The following is a 20,233-nucleotide window of genomic DNA, read 5'->3' on the forward strand; positions in this document are numbered from 1 at the left end:
ACCATCGCACAGGTCCTGAGGCGCGGGGTACTCTCACAAGGAGTGCAAAGTTTCAGAAGATGGTGAGAGAGTACCTTGCCGACCGTACCAACGTCCTCCATGATTCCCGTGTGCCTTATAATTATTGGGTATCCAAGCTGGACACGTGGTATGAACTGGCTCTCTACGCCTTGGAGGTCCAGGCCTGCCCTGCCGCCAGCGTTTTGTCAGAGCGGGTTTTTAGTGCCGCCGGTGGAATTATAACCGATAAGCGCATCCGCCTGTCAACTGAAAATGCTGACAGGCTGACTCTTATAAAAATTAACAAGGGCTGGATTGGGCCAGACTTCTTAACACCGCCGAATGATACCAGCATAACATAAACTCAAATACAGTGTCTTTTTTTGGGGAGGTCTAACTCTGTTCCCATGCACCTCTGTCTTCACACCCAGACATGGGTATACGCTTCTTGATTTTGTCTATTTGCTCTTGTCCTCCTTCTTCTCCGCATCCTCATCCTCCACCAACATATCACCACCATAAGTCCCATATCAACATATCTACGTCTCTTGCAAGGGGCATTGGAGTTCCTCCAAATTTTTGCCAGCTGTTGCTTCACTGCATAGGCAAACACTATGGGAGACACCCTTCCAAATAATGTGAACATTGTTTTTAGGAGGCTCTCTGACCTCTACGTCTCTTACAAGGGACATTGGAGATCCTCCAAATTTTTGGCATCCGTTGCTTCACTGCATAGGCAAACAGTATGGGAGACCCACTTCCTAATAATGGAAACATTGTTTTTAGGAGGTTCTCTGACCTCTACATTTATTGCAAGGGACATTGGAGTTCCTTCAAATTTTTGGCAGACGTTGCTTCACTGCATAGGCAAACACTATGGGAGACCCACTTCCAAATAATGGGAACAATTTTTTCAGGAGACCCTCCAACCTCTACGTCTCTTGCAAGGGGCATTGGAGTTCCCCCAAATTTTTGGCAGCCCTTGCAGTCACTGCATACGCAATAACAGTATAGGAGACCCACTCGTTAATAATGGGAACAACAAAGCATAACCGGCTGATGGCTCTCTAACAATAGCGAGGGCAGACTGCTGGCCCTTTAAGAATAGTAAGGGCTGCCTGATGACCTTATAAAAATAGGCTTTGTGAATTTCAGAGTCCCTACATCATAAATGAAACAGGATGTGTCTGATGATGTGTCACACACCTCATGGCCAGATAAGGTTGTAAAATGTTAAAATAACATTTCCCGGTGAATGCATTTGTCTTAAAAAATAAAAAAATAAATAAAAACACAGTAGGATATTTGTTTAGTATAAAAACCAGATTCGCCAATGTAACCTCAATGTAATCACATTGTTCAGCTCCTGCACCTCCTCCTCCAGCTCGGCCGCCATCTCCGAAATGACCACATCAGTCACAAGCTGACAGCACTGCAGCACTGCCTTGGCTATGCGGCAACAGGCTGTGCTGAAGATAACATGCTTAGTGCTTAGGTGACAAACCGCCCAGCGCTGCAGAGTTATTGAAAGCTGTAACACAGCAGCTTGATCTGTGGCTCTCACCGCTGAACATACAGCGAGGCATGGTCGTGTGTGACAATGGGGGGAACCTGGTGACGGAGAAATGACAGACAGGGTAGATACGGTTTCCCTCTATGCCAGACCTTTCACCGAGCTAAAGAATATGGCTGTGGTGAAATACAACTCCCACTGAGAAGCTGTGTCAGACTAAAAAACATTGAGCCCACCAGAGGATTTGATTCTGAGGGCTCACCTTTCTCACCCGCTCAAGAGCACTATAGCTGCTGCAAAGTTTCCCGGACACTCTTTAACAAACACAGGGAGAACATACAAAGTCCTTTCAGATGATGGTTTTGCTGGGATTTGAACCAAGGATCCCAGGACTGCAAGGCTTCAGTGCTAACCACTGATCCAATGTGGTGCTGTTTATCCTCTGATATCTAACAGGCTGGAGAAACTTGCACCTACTGCCACTCTATCTTCAGCTCCTTTGTGAGAAACTGATGTATTTGGGCAGCCACTCAGTCTACCAAATAAAATTCCTGAAAGGAACTTGGGGATGGCTTCGCAACTGGTACTGGGGGCAGTGCTAATACCATGGCGTCGTACCATAGTTTGCTGGAAATATTACAGGCTGGTAGGAGGCAAGCAGATTCCCACAGAAAAGTACCAGCAGTAATGTTCAGGGACCCTTGCTTGTGGAAGGCGGAGACAATACCGGGAGAAATAGTGACGGCTGGGGATTGAGTATGGACACCCGGCCACCACCATGAGGTTGTGAAAAGCTTCCACCTCCACGAGCCACATTTCAAGTGCAAGCACCTGTCAAAAATGTGGCAGTATAGTATTGCAGCCTGTGGATGGGTGGGTGGCTGGCTGCATCCTTGCGCTTGCATTCCAAGGAATGGGGTAGAGACAACGGAACACTGCACTGGGAAAAGGACGTGGACGGTGATTGTTGCAAGTCTGCAATGACAGGTGCATGGCGGGAGGCATCTTCTAATGGGCACACTTTTAGGCAGTGACCTGGGAGTCAGAGATGCTTCCTGGGGTCTTCCCCATCCTGTTCCCATGTCTTTTCAGCACTGTACGCATGTGTCTGATCATGTGTCACACACCACATGGCCAGATAAGGTTGTAAAATGATAAAATGACATTTCCTGGTGAATGAATTTGTCTTGGTTGAAAGCAATGCAAAAGTGCAAAAACGCATCAAAAATGCTACGTGTGAACATAGCTCAAGGTGTGGAGAAGCATTTTTGTTTTTGGTTATTTATTTTGCCTTATATACAAGTCATTACCCTGGAAAGGATGTTGCTTAACATTTTTTTCACAGGAAAACAGTTTCAGTTTTGTTTTTGTATGTTTTATTGTGAGTCCGTAAAAGTGGCGTAATTTTCTGACCACGTTGTTGACAGCAGTGATATGGGAGTCAGAAATGCTTCCAGGGGTCTTCCCCATGCTGTTCCCATGTCATTTGAGCACTGTTCCCATCGATTTGAGCAATTTTTAGGCTCTCTGCAGACCGCCGGGGGGAGCCGCCTGAAAAATGCTGGAGTTTCCCATAGACTTACATTGGGCTCGTTGCTCAGGTCGAGCACCCGAATAGTCCAATGTGCTCGGCCCGAGCATTTTAGTCCTTGCTCATCACTAGATTCTATTCATCACCCATGTTCTCTCCATTTGGTATGGTAATTAGCCTGGGTAATTGACTTTTGCACTTGTTTTGAGCCCTACCATTTGCATAGAAGCAGCCTTCTAGATTGCGAGCTCTTGCTCCTTTGACAAATGGTATAGGGGAGGAGGGACGACTGAGAGGGGTTTCAGAGGGAAAAGAGATTATTAATATTTTCTATGAAAGATGGCATCAGCTCTTTATCTTTGTTAGAGGATGGGGAACCATTTTCAACCTTTTACAAGTGTGGGAGTGACAGCGCTGACCACAGGGACAGGGTCTAATCTCTCCTTGACGGTTGTACTCCTCTCTCAGAGCGATGATCTTCTCATCGGAAGAGGACAATCGTATGAAAAGTCTGGTGAAGTGGACGAGGAACATCATCCCTGACTGCCAACTCATCACTCCAACTACCATCGAAGACTGGAAAGCGAAGGTGGAGAACTGTGCCATAGTCATAGTCTACACTGCTTCATCCTCTTATGAAAAGATGGCACAGTACATGGAACACTGGAAAGGTTGGTATAAGGACAGAAGGAAGAGAAAGATAAAGATAGATAATAGATACATGATAGATGATAGATAATAGATAGATAATAGATACATGATAGATGATAGATAATAGATAGATAATAGATAGATGATAGATAATAGATAGATGATAGATAATAGATAATAGATAGATAATAGATAGATGATAGATAGATAATAGATAGATGATAGATAATAGATAGAAAATAGATAGATAATAGATAGATAATAAATAGATAATAGATAGATGATAGATAGATGATAGATAGATGATAGATAATAGATAGAAAATAGATAGATAATAGATAGATAATAGATAGATAATAAATAGATAATAGATAGATGATAGATAATAGATAGAAAATAGATAGATAATAGATAGATAATAAATAGATAATAGATAGATGATAGATAGATGATAGATGATAGATAGATAATAGATAGATAATAGATAGATAATAGATAGATAATAAATAGATAATAGATAGATGATAGATAATAGATAGAAAATAGATAGATAATAGATAGATAATAGATAGATAATAAATAGATAATAGATAGATGATAGATAGATGATAGATGATAGATAGATAATAGATAGATAATAGATAGATAATAGATAGATAATAAATAGATAATAGATAGATGATAGATGATAGATAGATAATAGATAGATGATAGATAATAGATAGAAAATAGATGATAGATAGATGATAGATAGATGATAGATAATGGATAGATAATAGATGGATAATAGATAGATAATAGATAGATGATAGATAGATGATAGATAATAGATAGAAAATAGATAGATAATAGATAGATAGATAGATGATAGATAATAGATAGATAATAGATAATAAATAGATGATAGATAGATAATAGATAGATGATAGATAGATGATAGATAATAGATAGATAATAAATAGATAATTGATAGATAATTGATAGATAATAGATAATAGATAGATAATAGATAGATGATAGATGATAGATGATAGATGATAGATAGATGATAGATAATAGATAGATGATAGATAGATGATAGATAATAGATAGATGATAGATAATAGATAGATGATAGATAGATGATAGATAATAGATAATAAATAGATGATAGATAGATAATAGATAGATAATAGATAGATGATAGATAGATAATATATATATAATAGATAATAGATAGATGACTGATGATAGATAAATGATAGATGATATATAGATAATAGATAGATAATAGATAGATATATAAAAGATAGATAGATAATAGATAGATAATAGATAAATGATAGATGATAGATAATAGATAGATAATAGATAGATAGATAATAGATAGATTATAGATAATAGATAGATGATATATAATAGATAGATAATAGATAATAGATAGATGATAGGTAGATGATAGATAATAGATAGATAATAGATAGATGATAGATAGATATTAGATAGATGATAGATAGATGATAGATAATAGATAGATAATAGATAGATGACAGATAGATATTAGATAGATGATAGATAGATGATAGATAGATGATAGATGATAGATATATAATAGATAGATAATAGATAATAGATAGATGATAGATAATAGATAGATAATAGATAGATAATAGATAGATAATAGATAGATAATAGATAATAGAAAGATAATAGATAGATAATAGATAGATGATAGATAATAGATAGATGATAGATAATAGATAGATAATAGATAGATGATAGATAATAGATAGATAATAGATAGATGATAGATAGATATTAGATAGATGATAGATAGATGATAGATAATAGATAGATAATAGATAGATATTAGATAGATGATAGATAGATAATAGATAGATGATAGATGATAGATATATAATAGATAGATAATAGATAGATAGATAATAGATAGATAATAGATAAATGATAGATGATAGATAGATAATAGATAGATAATAGATAGATAGATAATAGATAGATAATAGATAAATGATAGATGATAGATAGATAATAGATAGATAATAGATAGATAGATAATAGATAGATAATAGATAAATGATAGATGATACATAGATAATAGATAGATAATAGATAGATAGATAATAGATAGATAATAGATAAATGATAGATGATAGATAGATAGATAATAGATAGATAGATAATAGATAGATAATAGATAATAGATAAATGATAGATGATACATAGATAATAGATAGATAATAGATAGATAGATAATAGATAGATAATAGATAGATAATAGATAGATGATAGATAGATGATAGATAATAGATAGATGATAGATGATAGATAGATAATAGACAGATAATAGTAGATGATAGATAGATATTAGATAGATGATAGATAGATGATAGATAATAGATAGATGATAGATAGATGATAGATGATAGATAATAGATAATAGATAGATGATAGATGATAGATAATAGATGATAGATAATAGATGATAGATGATAGATAATAGATATATGATAGATAGATGATAGATGATAGATAGATGATAGATAATAAATATATAATAGATAGATGATAGATAGATGATAGATAGATGATAGATAATAGATAGATGATAGATAGATGATAGATAATAGATATATAATAGATAGATGATAGATAGATGATAGATAGATGATAGATAATAGATATATAATAGATAGATGATAGATAGATGATAGATAGATAATAGATAGATGATAGATGATAGATAGATGATAGATAGATAATAGATAGATGATAGATAATAGATAGATAATAGATAGATGATAGATAGATAATAGATAATAGATAGATAATAGATAGATGATAGATAATAGATAGATGATAGATAATAGATAGATAATAGATAGATGATAGATAATAGATAGATAATAGATAGATGATAGATAGATATTAGATAGATGATAGATAGATGATAGATAATAGATCGATAATAGATAGATGACAGATAGATATTAGATAGATGATAGATAGATGATAGATAGATGATAGATAGATGATAGATGATAGATATATAATAGATAGATAATAGATAGATAGATAATAGATAGATAATAGATAAATGATAGATGATAGATAGATAATAGATAGATAATAGATAATAGATAGATAATAGATAATAGATAAATGATAGATGATACATAGATAATAGATAGATAATAGATAGATAGATAATAGATAGATAATAGATAGATGATAGATAATAGATAGATAATAGATAGATGATAGATAGATGATAGATAATAGATAGATGATAGATAGATAATAGACAGATAATAGATAGATGATAGATAGATATTAGATAGATGATAGATAGATGATAGATAATAGATGATAGATAGATGATAGATGATAGATAATAGATAATAGATAGATGATAGATGATAGATAATAGATGATAAATGATAGATAATAGATGATAGATGATAGATAATAGATAGATGATAGATAGATGATAGATAGATGATAGATAATAGATATATAATAGATAGATGATAGATAGATGATAAATAGATGATAGATAATAGATAGATGATAGATAGATGATAGATAATAGATATATAATAGATAGATGATAGATAGATGATAGATAGATGATAGATAGATGATAGATAATAGATATATAATAGATAGATGATAGATAGATGATAGATAGATAATAGATAGATGATAGATAGATGATAGATAGATAATAGATAGATGACAGATGATAGATGATAGATAATAGATAGATGATAGATAATAGATGATAGATAATAGATATATAATAGATAGATGATAGATAGATGATAGATAGATGATAGATAATAGATAGATGATAGATGATAGGTAATAGATATATAATAGATAGATGATAGATAGATGATAGATAGATGATAGATAATAGATATATAATAGATAGATGATAGATAGATGATAGATAGATAATAGATAGATGATAGATGATATATAGATGATAGATAATAGATAGATGATAGATAGATGATAGATAATAGATATATAATAGATAGATGATAGATAGATGATAGATAGATGATAGATAATAGATATATAATAGATAGATGATAGATAGATGATAGATAGATAATAGATAGATGATAGATGATAGATAGATGATAGATAGATAATAGATAATAGATAGATAATAGATAGATGATAGATAATAGATAGATAATAGATAGATAATAGATAGATAATAGATAGATGATAGATGATAGATAGATAATAGATAGATAATAGATAGATGATAGATAATAGATAATAGATAGATAATAGATAGATAATAGATAGATAATAGATGATAGATAATAGATAGATAATAGATAGATGATAGATAGATGATAGATAATAGATAGATAATAGATAGATGATAGATAATAGATAGATAATAGATAGATAATAGATAGATGATAGATGATAGATAGATAATAGATGATAGATAGATGATAGATAATAGATAATTTTTTGCATCTTTCCTCTCTTTTTGCCGCTCATCTTGTCCAGGATATGAGAAAGTGATTGTGGTGATCGGGGACATCCAGACATTGGAGAATGAGGTCAGATCGGGGTGGGACGTCGTCCGATCTCCTCAGTGTGAGCTGCACATGTTCACACAGTCAGAGCTGCAGTGGGTTCTCCGAGACCCCCGGCTGCAGGAGACGTGGAGGAAGATACAGCAGATCCGGGACATTGTACTCAGAGGTGAGTGAAGGACGTCGCTGTATGGGCAGACATGGAGAGACCCTGTTGTTGGCTTCCTTCTCCCCTGGTGATGTGATGGTGACTGGGCGGTGTGTCCAGCCGTGCAGCTCGGACCTGGGAATCGCATGGACCGTTCTTTGTCGCTGTCCGCCGTCCATCTTATTCATAGCTGACCTTCCTCACTCACTTTCTCTAATTTCCAGATTATCAGAAGGAGATGACTTTAAAGGGAAAACAGAGGCATCAAGTGAAATTTGTTTCTATGTCAGACATCCACAAGAACCAGAAAAAAGTACGTTTACTGCACATTATATATCCTGCAGATGTTACCTCCAGCACTCAATGCCAAGCAGAGGCTGCAAAAGCAAGCGCAATATGAAGGTGCAAGAAATCCTGGGATACCAAAAATTATTTTCAAGACCTGCTACATTCCATTGTTTATCTCAATAACTGTAGAAAGTGTTGTGTGGTATTATGTATGTGTGGAGACAGCTCCATCATCATTAAGGGAAGGATTCTTCATAGTAAGAGCAACTACACTAAAGAATACCAGGCAATAAATGACAAGTTTCATAAAAGTAAATGTAGATAATAGCACTCCAAAAAGGTGGCGCTCTAATAGTCTTATTACTTATTATAAATCTGTATAACTAGGCCCTTTGTTGAACATAGAAGTGATACCTACTTGCCGTCCAACATGTATAATGATTTGCTCAATAACTTAGATCTTCTTCTGATAGAATATAAACATAAAAATGCAAAAAGAAATCTAATCAAAATTTGAAAATAATGATCTAAAAGAATTAAATAAACAACTGGTGAAATATATAGAACTTTGGGTCAGCCAAACATCAAAACCTATGGAATATGGCTGGAGACCATAAGGCTGATACGTGTAAAGTGCCAATATGGCTGAATTAAGGGCAAATACATTATGCGCTATAAGGGAGCATACATAGATAATTACTACAGGTGTGAGATTATTATTGTTTATTATTATAGCGCCATTTATTCCATGGCGCTTTACATGTGATAGGGGTATACATACATGAACAATTACAATGATCTTTAACAAAACGTCACAGCGACTGGTACAGGAGGAGCGAGGACCCTGCCCGCGAGGGCTCACAGTCTACAGGGGATGGGTGAGGATACAGTAGGTGAGGGTAGAGCTGGTCGTGCAGCGGTATGGTGGAGCGAGGACCCTGCCCGCGAGGGCTCACAATCTACAAGGGATGGGTGAGGATACAGTAGGTGAGGGTAGAGCTGGTCGTGCAGTGGTATGGTGGAGCGAGGATCCTGCCCGCGAGGGCTCACAGTCTACAGGGGATGGGTGAGGATACAGTAGGTGAGGGTAGAGCTGGTCGTGCAGCGGTATGGTGGAGCGAGGACCCTGCCCGCGAGGGCTCACAATCTACAAGGGATGGGTGAGGATACAGTAGGTGAGGGTAGAGCTGGTCGTGCAGCGGTATGGTTGAGCGAGGACCCTGCCCGCGAGGGCTCACAATCTACAAGGGATGGGTGAGGATACAGTAGGTGAGGGCAGAGCTGGTCATGCAGCGGTATGGTGTAGCGAGGACCCTGCCCGCGAGGGCTCACAATCTACAAGGGATGGGTGAGGATACAGTAGGTGAGGGTAGAGCTGGTCGTGCAGCGGTATGGTGTAGCGAGGATCCTGCCCGCGAGGGCTCACAGTCTACAGGGGATGGGTGAGGATACAGTAGGTGAGGGTAGAGCTGGTCGTGCAGCGGTATGGTGGAGCGAGGACCCTGCCCGCGAGGGCTCACAATCTACAAGGGATGGGTGAGGATACAGTAGGTGAGGGTAGAGCTGGTCGTGCAGTGGTATGGTGGAGCGAGGATCCTGCCCGCGAGGGCTCACAGTCTACAGGGGATGGGTGAGGATACAGTAGGTGAGGGTAGAGCTGGTCGTGCAGCGGTATGGTGGAGCGAGGACCCTGCCCGCGAGGGCTCACAATCTACAAGGGATGGGTGAGGATACAGTAGGTGAGGGTAGAGCTGGTCGTGCAGCGGTATGGTTGAGCGAGGACCCTGCCCGCGAGGGCTCACAGTCTACAGGGGATGGGTGAGGGTACAGTAGGTGAGGGTAGAGCTGGTCGTGCAGCGGTATGGTGGAGCGAGGACCCTGCCCGCGAGGGCTCACAATCTACAAGGGATGGGTGAGGATACAGTAGGTGAGGGTAGAGCTGGTCGTGCAGCGGTATGGTGGAGCGAGGACCCTGCCCGCGAGGGCTCACAATCTACAAGGGATGGGTGAGGATACAGTAGGTGAGGGTAGAGCTGGTCGTGCAGCGGTATGGTGTAGCGAGGACCCTGCTCGCGAGGGCTCACAGTCTACAAGGGATGGGTGAGGATACAGTAGGTGAGGGTAGAGCTGGTCGTGCAGCGGTATGGTGGAGCGAGGACCCTGCCCGCGAGGGCTCACAGTCTACAAGGGATGGGTGAGGATACAGTAGGTGAGGGTAGAGGAGGTCGTGCAGCGGTATGGTGGAGCGGTGGTTACTGCAGGTTGTAGGCTTGTCGGAAAAGGTCGGTCTTCAGGTTCTTTTTGAAGGTTTCCATAGTAGGCGAGAGTCTGATATGTTGGGGTAGAGAGTTCCAGAGTAGGGGGGATGCACGGGAGAAATCTTGTATGCGATTGTGGGAGGAGGAGATAAGAGGGGAGTAGAGAAGGAGATCTTGTGAGGATCGGAGGCTGCGTGCAGGTATGTACAGGGAGACTAGGTCACAGATGTATGGAGGAGACAGGTTGTGGATGGCTTTGTATGCCATGGTTAGGGTCTTGAACTGGAGTCTCTGGGCAATGGGGAGCCAGTGAAGAGATTGACAGAGAGGAGAGGCCGGGGAATAGCGGGGGGACAGGTGGATTAGTCGGGCTGCAGAGTTTAGGATGGATTGGAGGGGCACAAGAGTGTTAGAGGGGAGGCCACAGAGCAGGAGGTTGCAGTAGTCGAGGCGGGAGATGATGAGGGCGTGCACTAGTGTTTTTGCAGATTCTTGAGGAATGTGCGGATCCGGGAGATATTTTTGAGTTGGAGTCGGCAGGAAGTGGAAAGGGCTTGGATATGTGGTTTAAAGGAGAGATCAGAGTCAAGGGTTACCCCGAGGCAGCGAGCTTGCGGGACTGGGGAGAGTGGGCAGCCATTGACGTTGATAGATAAATGTAACCTGTACGGTGGCTCCAGAAGACCATGTCCTGACATAAGGGATTCATAATGTGTCCAGCAGAGAGACGAGTAAGTGTGCAGCTATGGCATAGGTATGGACGACTGTGACAGATTCGTGTCACGGTGAATGGAATGGATGTGACATAGCACAAGATCCAGCAGCCGGGAAGGACGTACTGAATGATGTTATCAGAAGTGTAATCTATATATATATATATATGACATTAAAACCCTGCAATGCGGCAAAGTAATAAGGAGGAATCAGATATATAAGTATAAAGCAGTTTAACATCAGTGGTCAGACAGAGATCGAATGAAGACAAATGAAATGAGGCTGAATCTCATGCTCCTTATTGAGACCTTTGGGTTCCATGTTGGAAGATCAAGGATCCAGTATACTCCTCTTCTTTTCAAGGTTAGATGCCACTCTCTCCTCCTCGGCACGGCAATGGCTCTTTCTCAATCGCCTGAAATTTCAGCTGTGAAATGCTGTGGCCCGTGTGGTGAGAGTGGTCCTGTGGTGGCAGAGGTCCAGGTACGGGCCGATCATCCCGATTACAGAAAGGTTTATCTTTTTTGCCCATCCTATGAATTCAGTACCGTGGATTTTTAAATGGATCTCCGGCATTTCTACAAAAATGTCCATTTAAAAACATCTCCGGATCCATCCCGTGAGAGATGAGTCCGGTGTGACCAAATCGTCACTGATCGCCCTCTCGGATTTAGGCCTTAAAAAAGTCATTGTAGACCCTCAGAGAAGCATTGGCCCCAGAACCTGTCGTTGAGGTTGTGTCCCAGGATTTCAGGACACGACAGCGAGATACAACACAGCAGATTATATTGTAACTCCGATATTTCTTCTGTTGATCAACAAGCAATTAATGATTATATGATGTGTGGGGGTCCGGAGGGGTCGTCTTTCTTCAGTGATGTAAATGTGTCTACAGCTTCTCCAGGGACGGTGGGATGTATTTATCCAATCTTAGATGTTATTTCTCCATTAGGAAAAAAATAAACGAGATCAAAAGAGAGGAAGCGTCAACGACAACTTAAACCGAGATTCCACCCAGAAGGAGGTCCACTGGCTGGGACCGCTGCTGACAGACAATGAGAAAGTGGATTTTACATCCTGCCAGATCTCAGAAATTAAGAACTTCCTACCCAAAGAGAAGGGGACCGTCCTCACGTGCATCCTGCACTTCACCAAGGAAAACTTCCAGAAGATTACAGAGAAGAATTCAGACCAACAATATATCAAGAAGCTGAAAGGTAAATACTGTGACCCATACCAGCTCCGAGAAAGACGCCTCCACCTAGGTCCTGGGCCTCACAGTAATAGCCGCAGACTGGTCCTACAGGCCGAATTACGGTGTCAGTAGCTCCCCTTATGTCTCTTTATTTCTGTATGTCTGGCGCTATCACTGACCTGTAGGGAAGGTTCTCCCATCACGGTCAGAGCCCGGACATATAGGTCATCATGGTATCATCTGGGTCCCCCCGCACTTCTCCATAGTGTCGGAGGATATTGATTGACCATGACTGGCTGTGTAATACTGTAGATTATACTGTCAAAGATTATGCCATAGATTATGCTTTAGCTTTTCTGAAGAGTCGGGGTATTCTTGGTGGCTTTATTTTTAACCTGGTGTATTAATATTTATTTAACGACCTTCAGCTTGATCTCGAGCCATGGTGACTTGATCGATGAATGATCTGTAGGAAAGTCTATGTTGTGGAGCCTAGATAGGTCCACCAGGGTCTTCTCCTCACTATCTTGACATTATCAAGCCATAGATTATGCTTTAGCTTTTCTGAAGAGTCTGGGTACTCTTGGTGGCTTTATTGTGACCTGGTGTATTAATATTTATTTAACGGCCTTCAGCTTGATCTCGAGCCGTGGTGGCTTGATGGATGAATGATCTGTAGGAAAGTCTATATTGTGCAGCCTAGATAGGTCCACCAGGTTCTTCTCCACACTATCTTGACATTATCAAGCCATAGATTATGCTTTAGCTTTTCTGAAGAGTCTGGGTACTCTTGGTGGCTTTATTTTTAACCTGGTGTATTAATATTTATTTAACGGCCTTCAGCTTGATCTCGAGCCGTGGTGACTTGATGGATGAATGATCTGTAGGAAAGTCTATGTTGTGCAGCCTAGATAGGTCCACCAGGGTCTTCTCCTCACTATCTTGACATTATCAAGCCATCGGGTTGCTGCTCTTCCTCTTCGCCTTGTTCCTTCTATTCTTCCGACCATGATGTCCTTCTCCAGTGATCGCTCTCTTCATATAATGTGTCCACAGTAGACAAGTCGTAGCTTGGTGATCCTTGCTTCCAGTATCCCTCGTCAATTAATGTGGGGTCTTCAAACTGACCCAGAGTCACCACTTTGATGCTGAAGAAAGATTATGCTCCTGATTCGATCACATCGATTATGATCTAGAATATTATAAGTAGATTTTATACTATAGATTAGAATGTAGATTGTACCACAGATTGTGCTGTATTATATATCATAGATTATAACATAGATTATACTGCAGATTATAAAGTGAATATACTGTTAGATCTTAGATAATATCATAGATTATAACATAGATTATACAGTGAATATACTTTTAGATTTTAGATTATATCATAGATTATAACATAGATTATACTGCAGATTATAAAGTGAATATACTGTTAGATCTTAAATTATATCATAGATTATAACATAGATTATACAGTGAATATACTTTTAGATCTTAGATTATATTATAGATTATAACATAGATTATACAGTGAATATACTTTTAGATTTTAGATTATATCATAGATTATAACATAGATTATACAGTGAATATACTTTTAGATCTTAGATTATATTATAGATTATAACATAGATTATACAGTGAATATACTTTTAGATTTTAGATTATATCATAGATTATAACATAGATTATACAGTGAATATACTTTTAGATCTTAGATTATATCATAGATTATAACATAAAATATATGGTAGATGATACTGTAGATTATAGCACAGACTAGCTGTTGTAGATTAAGCCATATCATATATTGTAGGATATACCGATAATTATACCAGTGATTATGCCTTACATTATACTTAGATTTTCCTATAGATTAAACCACAGATTATATCATAAATTATAGAGCAGATTACAACTATGCTATAAATAATACCGCAGATTATAGTGTTAACACAATTAATAGGCAATTTGTAGTTTTTATGATAATATTATTATTGATCATCCCCAGTGTCGTCAGTCCAGAAGGTGAATAAACCTGAAACTTGAGTATGTGGACAAAGTAAATGTGCGGCGGGAGTGGAAATGTTCCATATCATGAAGATATAATCACCCGGTGTACCCTTAAATATTACGTTAAAACTCCATCATTAGAACGAGGGTGTAGATAGAATAAAAGCCAACCTGTTCCAAACGCCACATACGTTCATAGTCATGGTATAGCACATACTGAGAAGCAAGGGGTTAACCCTTTAATGTCCCGTGGATATATTCATCATGGAATGTGTCAGGTACTTTGGAGCGGATTTAGAAGCAGAAATGGCTCCACACAGGGCAGATACCGGCTATATTATATAGCTGACATCTGCCTCTTACATCATTGGTTGGCGAGCCCACTAATCACTGCTGTTACCCTCTTAAATGGCGTCAACTGCTGACAGTGGTGTTTAAGCGTCGCAATTGTTAGTTAAGAATCCATTGACTCCCTGCAACACAATCGCAGGGAGCTGATAGATTGCTATGACAGCCGGAGGCAGGCTGAACGCCATCATGTCTGTCATGTGATCTCCTGCGACGTCCAGCCTGTGTATGCGCGTCATAGAAGACAGTGATTTTTTACTATATATAGCAAAGCCGTGTTATTGCTCTATATAGTAGAAGTGATCAGACGTCCGCCGGTAAAGTTTCTCAAGGTGACTAACAAATATGGTAAAAAGTAAAGAGAAAAAGTAAAAAAAAAATGTAAAATATATATAAAAATTCAAATCACCCCACCTTTTCCCAGTTAACAATAAAGAAATGTAAGCAAATAAAAAAATGCACATAGAGACCCAAAAAGCCATTATGGAATTGCGTTTTTCTTTGCAATTTTACTGACTTTTTTTTCTCAATTTCCATTTACCATATGATAAAATGTATGGTGTTATTCAAAAGTACAAATTCCAACTTGTGGCCTCCTCCTAATCAATAAATCTTCTTAACTCCTCAATAGCTATTCATCAACTGCCTAACAACCAGGAACTAGCTTCCCGTGTGCCCACGTAACCCCTCCCAGCCTGGGCCGGCACTAACTGTTATTACTGTCTTAGGCTGCAGAACACCGTGTATATAAAATCACATGAAATAAGACACATAAAACAGCAAGTCAATACAATAATATATGAGAAGACTTTGGAGAGGGTGCTAAGACGACTTCTCCACCTTTCATGTTCCCACAACGAGGAAAAATATGCATGAAAAAAAACAAAAAGAAGAGTAACAAGACATATTGGTGAATAGCAAATGATATTCATATAAAATGGAACAGATAATACATTGTTTCATAGAGTATGTGTGAGTGACTGCTGAACGGGCAACAAGTCTGTTTTACTCCATGCCCGGAGCCAAAGAGACCTGGCTCAGACATAAAGGACCGTAGATTATACCATAGATTATACCACAGACTAAACGGTAGATTATACCGTAGATTATACCATAGATTATACCACAGACTAAACGGTAGATTATACTATAGATTATATCACAGACTAAACCATAGATTATACTATAGATTATACCGTACATTATACCATAGATTATACTACAGACTAAACCGTAGATTATACTATAGATTATACCGTATATTATACCATAGATTATACTACAGACTAAACCGTAGATTATACTATAGATTATACCGTACATTATACCATAGATTATACTACAGACTAAACCGTAGATTATACTATAGATTATACTGTAGATTATACTATAGATTATATCACAGACTAAACCGTAGATTATACTATAGATTATATCACAGACTAAACCGTAGATTATACTGTAGATTATACTATAGATTATATTGTAGATTATACCATAGATTATACTATAGATTATATCGTAGATTATACCATATATTATACCACAGTTTAAACCGTAGATTATACTATAGATTATACCGTAGATTATACCATAGATTATACCACAGACTAAACCGTAGATTATACTATAGATTATACCGTAGATTATACTATAGATTATATCGTAGATTATACCATAGATTATACCACAGACTAAACCGTAGATTATACTATAGATTATACCGTAGATTATACTATAGATTATACCGTAGATTATACCACAGATTAAACCGTAGATTATACTGTAGATTATACCATAGATTATACCAAAGACTAAACCGTAGATTATACTATAGATTATACCGTAGATTATACTATAGATTATACCGTAGATTATACCACAGATTAAACCGTAGATTATACTGTAGATTATACCACAGATTAAACCGTAGATTATACTATAGATTATACTGTAGATTATACTATAGATTATATTGTAGATTATACCATAGATTATACTATAGATTATATCGTAGATTATACCATAGATTGTACCACAGTTTAAACCGTAGACTATACTATAGATTATACCGTAGATTATACCATAGATTATACCACAAACTAAACCGTAGATTATACTATAGATTATACCGTAGATTATACTATAGATTATACCGTAGATTATACCATAGATTATACCACAGACTAAACCGTAGATTATACCATAGATTATACCACGGACTAAACCGTAGATTATACTATAGATTATACCGTAGATTATACTATAGATTATATCGTAGATTATACCATAGATTATACCACAGAGTAAACCGTAGATTATACTATAGATTATACCGTAGATTATACCACAGATTAAACTGTAGATTATACTGGGACAGGAAAAGGTGCGTCCAGCGCAGAAATCCGGGAATGTTCAACTTACATTTAAAAACAAACTTTTATTGAAAAACTAGTTAAAAACTCGTGATGTTAAAAGAGCGCTATGTAAGAGGCATGCGCACTGACGCGCGTTGAACTCCCGGTTCTTATTCATCGTATAGCATAGTTCTCCCGCGCTGAACATTGCTTAAATAATGTGGAAATGGGACGTGACGTGGAAAGATTACCGATTCTCAGGGAAAATATATATTTTTCTCTTTTTATTAGTATATATTTCGTGGTTGCCCATGTTCTCATATTTGTGTGATCACTAGGAGATACACGGTTGCCGATGGTGATGCCCCGTTTAGACACAAATCGACAACCCTTTTCAGCAATATTTTTTAGGGTTTTGTCAGTATGTAATATTCGGAATCCTTATAATTTGATAATAGTTGGTGCTGTAATTGGTAGAAGGAAATCACTGAGGAATCACTATCATGGATTTTGCACTGTGACACATACTCTGTTGCTTTATTATGGAGTTCGCTACTTTTATAGCTTTATTAAGAATCTCACCTGAATAACCTCGTTTAGAAAAACGTGAATCAGTTACAGCTCATTCCGTATTATTAATTATAATTAAACAGTGTTTGACCTTTATATCCTCTCCTACTGGCAGATTATCAACTACTAGTGATGAGCGAGCGTGTTCTGTTAACCCTTTCGACGAGCATGCTCGGGTGCTCGCCGAGTATCTTCGGCGTGCTCGAGTGTTATATTTTAGTCACTGATGTCCATGATTTGCAACTGTTTGACAGATTTAATATATGTGAGGAATGCCTGACAAACAGGCATTCCTCACTTGTATTAAAGCTGTCAGTCGCAAATCATGGACAGGCAGTGACTAAAACATATCACTCAAGCATGCCGTAAATACTCGGCGAGCACCCGAGCATGCTCGTCGAAAGGGTTAACAGAACACGCTCGCTCATCACTATCAACTACATGTCTAGGGTGGCAAATCCTAAACATGCTACAGGACTCAAATATTTATCGTAAATTAACCATCGATCCGACTTTACAAATTAAAGCAAAACTGACATAACTTTTGAAAGAAGGCAATGATTGAGGAGTAATAAATATGAAACAAGTTGCATTTCTTAATTCTAAATATTCATGGATTCCAATAATTCATGCCCTCCCAAAAAACACACAAACAGAAGTTCCCACCGCCTTTCAGAACGAGATCCTGAGAATCGTTAATCCTTCCACGTCACTTCCCATTTCCACATTATTTAAACAATGTTCAGCGCGGGAGAACTATGCTATACGATGAATAAGAACCGGGAGTTCAACGCGCGTCAGTGCGCATGCCTCTCATATAGCGCTCTTTTAACATCACGATTTTTTTTAACTATTTTTTCCAATAAAACATTGTTTTTAAATGTACGTTGAACTTTCCCGGATTCCTGTGCTGGACGCACCTTTTCCTGTTTCTATTCTCATTGCTGCCGACACGAGCCTCAAGTCCGTGCCCCACCGGATGAATTTTCACCGACAGTGAGTGAGCTGGATACAAACTTTTTTTCTTTTCTTATCTTGTAGATTATACTCTATACAGTCACTGTAGATTATTCTATTACTTGCAGGACAGAAAGATCTGACCGTGGTTGTGGTAGTTGACGATCTGAATGATGAGCGTTTGGAGAAAGATCTTGAAGAGAAGTATAAGAAGTCCGAGTACAGCGGATTGTGGCACCTGTTCCTGTTCAGGCGGGAGGAGCAGCGGCCGGAGTGTCTGAATTACGTCTCGGCAGAAGTGACGGCCAAGGAGAAATGGAGCAAACTCCAGATATCTATCGAGACAATAGTGTCAAAGTCCAAGACCTGCGACACACCTGACACCACATCCTGTCCACCCCCAGGTAACGGCCGCTATCCTCTTCTTATATTATGGACACACGGGTGCCACCACCGGTCCAGGCTCAGTGTCTGTGGGTTATCAGACATAAGAAGGGAGAAGTAACACACGACCGCAGAATGTGAACTGCCATCTGGGCGACACAGGAGCTGCGTACACAAAACGGTAGAAGACTTTTAATGAGAACTAATTTATAGCTCCCAATCATCCCGAATTCATCGGGACTGTCCTGATTTTGTCCCACAGTCCATTTTGTCCCGACTTCCACTCTCTCTTCTCTGAGCGACGTCTTCACCCCTCTGTCTCTTCTCCTCGTCAGACTTCCACTCTCTCTTCTCTGTGCGACGTCTTCACCCCTCTGTCTCTCCTCCTCCTCAGACTTCCACTCTCTCTTCTCTGTGTGGAGTCTTCATCGCTCTGTTTCTTCTCCTTCTCGGGGCGGCGCCGCATCTCTGCTCTGCACACACTTACATTAATTACATAAACAATTCTCTTCTTTTCTTGTTATCTGGTCTAACCGGGTATAGAACCCATGACCTATATCATTGAAGACAGATTATACAGATACATAGAGCTACATATGTATATAGCAGTGTATTTCTATGTCCCTGTAGGTGAAGAAAAAGTTAGATTTTTTTCTTACTACAAAATTACTAAAATATAATGAAAATCAATAACAATAATTCTATTTTTACTGCACTTTTTTAAAATGATAA

General features: G+C 38.2%; 1 protein-coding gene across 3 annotated transcripts in view; it reads left to right on the forward strand.

The window, feature by feature from the left end:
- Positions 1–20,233, forward strand: part of LOC141162662 (uncharacterized) — an 83,563-nt gene that overhangs the window by 44,272 nt on the left and 19,058 nt on the right. For all 3 annotated transcript variants that reach the window (XM_073648998.1, XM_073648999.1, XM_073649000.1), the window contains exons 2-6: positions 3,513–3,715; positions 8,235–8,432; positions 8,636–8,724; positions 12,624–12,888; positions 19,246–19,521. In XM_073648998.1, the coding sequence (XP_073505099.1) occupies positions 3,513–3,715; positions 8,235–8,432; positions 8,636–8,724; positions 12,624–12,888; positions 19,246–19,521 (1,031 nt within the window). The remainder of the gene's footprint in view (positions 1–3,512; positions 3,716–8,234; positions 8,433–8,635; positions 8,725–12,623; positions 12,889–19,245; positions 19,522–20,233) is intronic.

This window comes from Phyllobates terribilis, unplaced genomic scaffold, assembly GCF_046119375.1.
Source record: "Phyllobates terribilis strain yellow unplaced genomic scaffold, ASM4611937v1 Scaffold_9__5_contigs__length_417890890, whole genome shotgun sequence".
Classification (NCBI taxonomy): Eukaryota; Metazoa; Chordata; class Amphibia; order Anura; family Dendrobatidae; genus Phyllobates; species Phyllobates terribilis.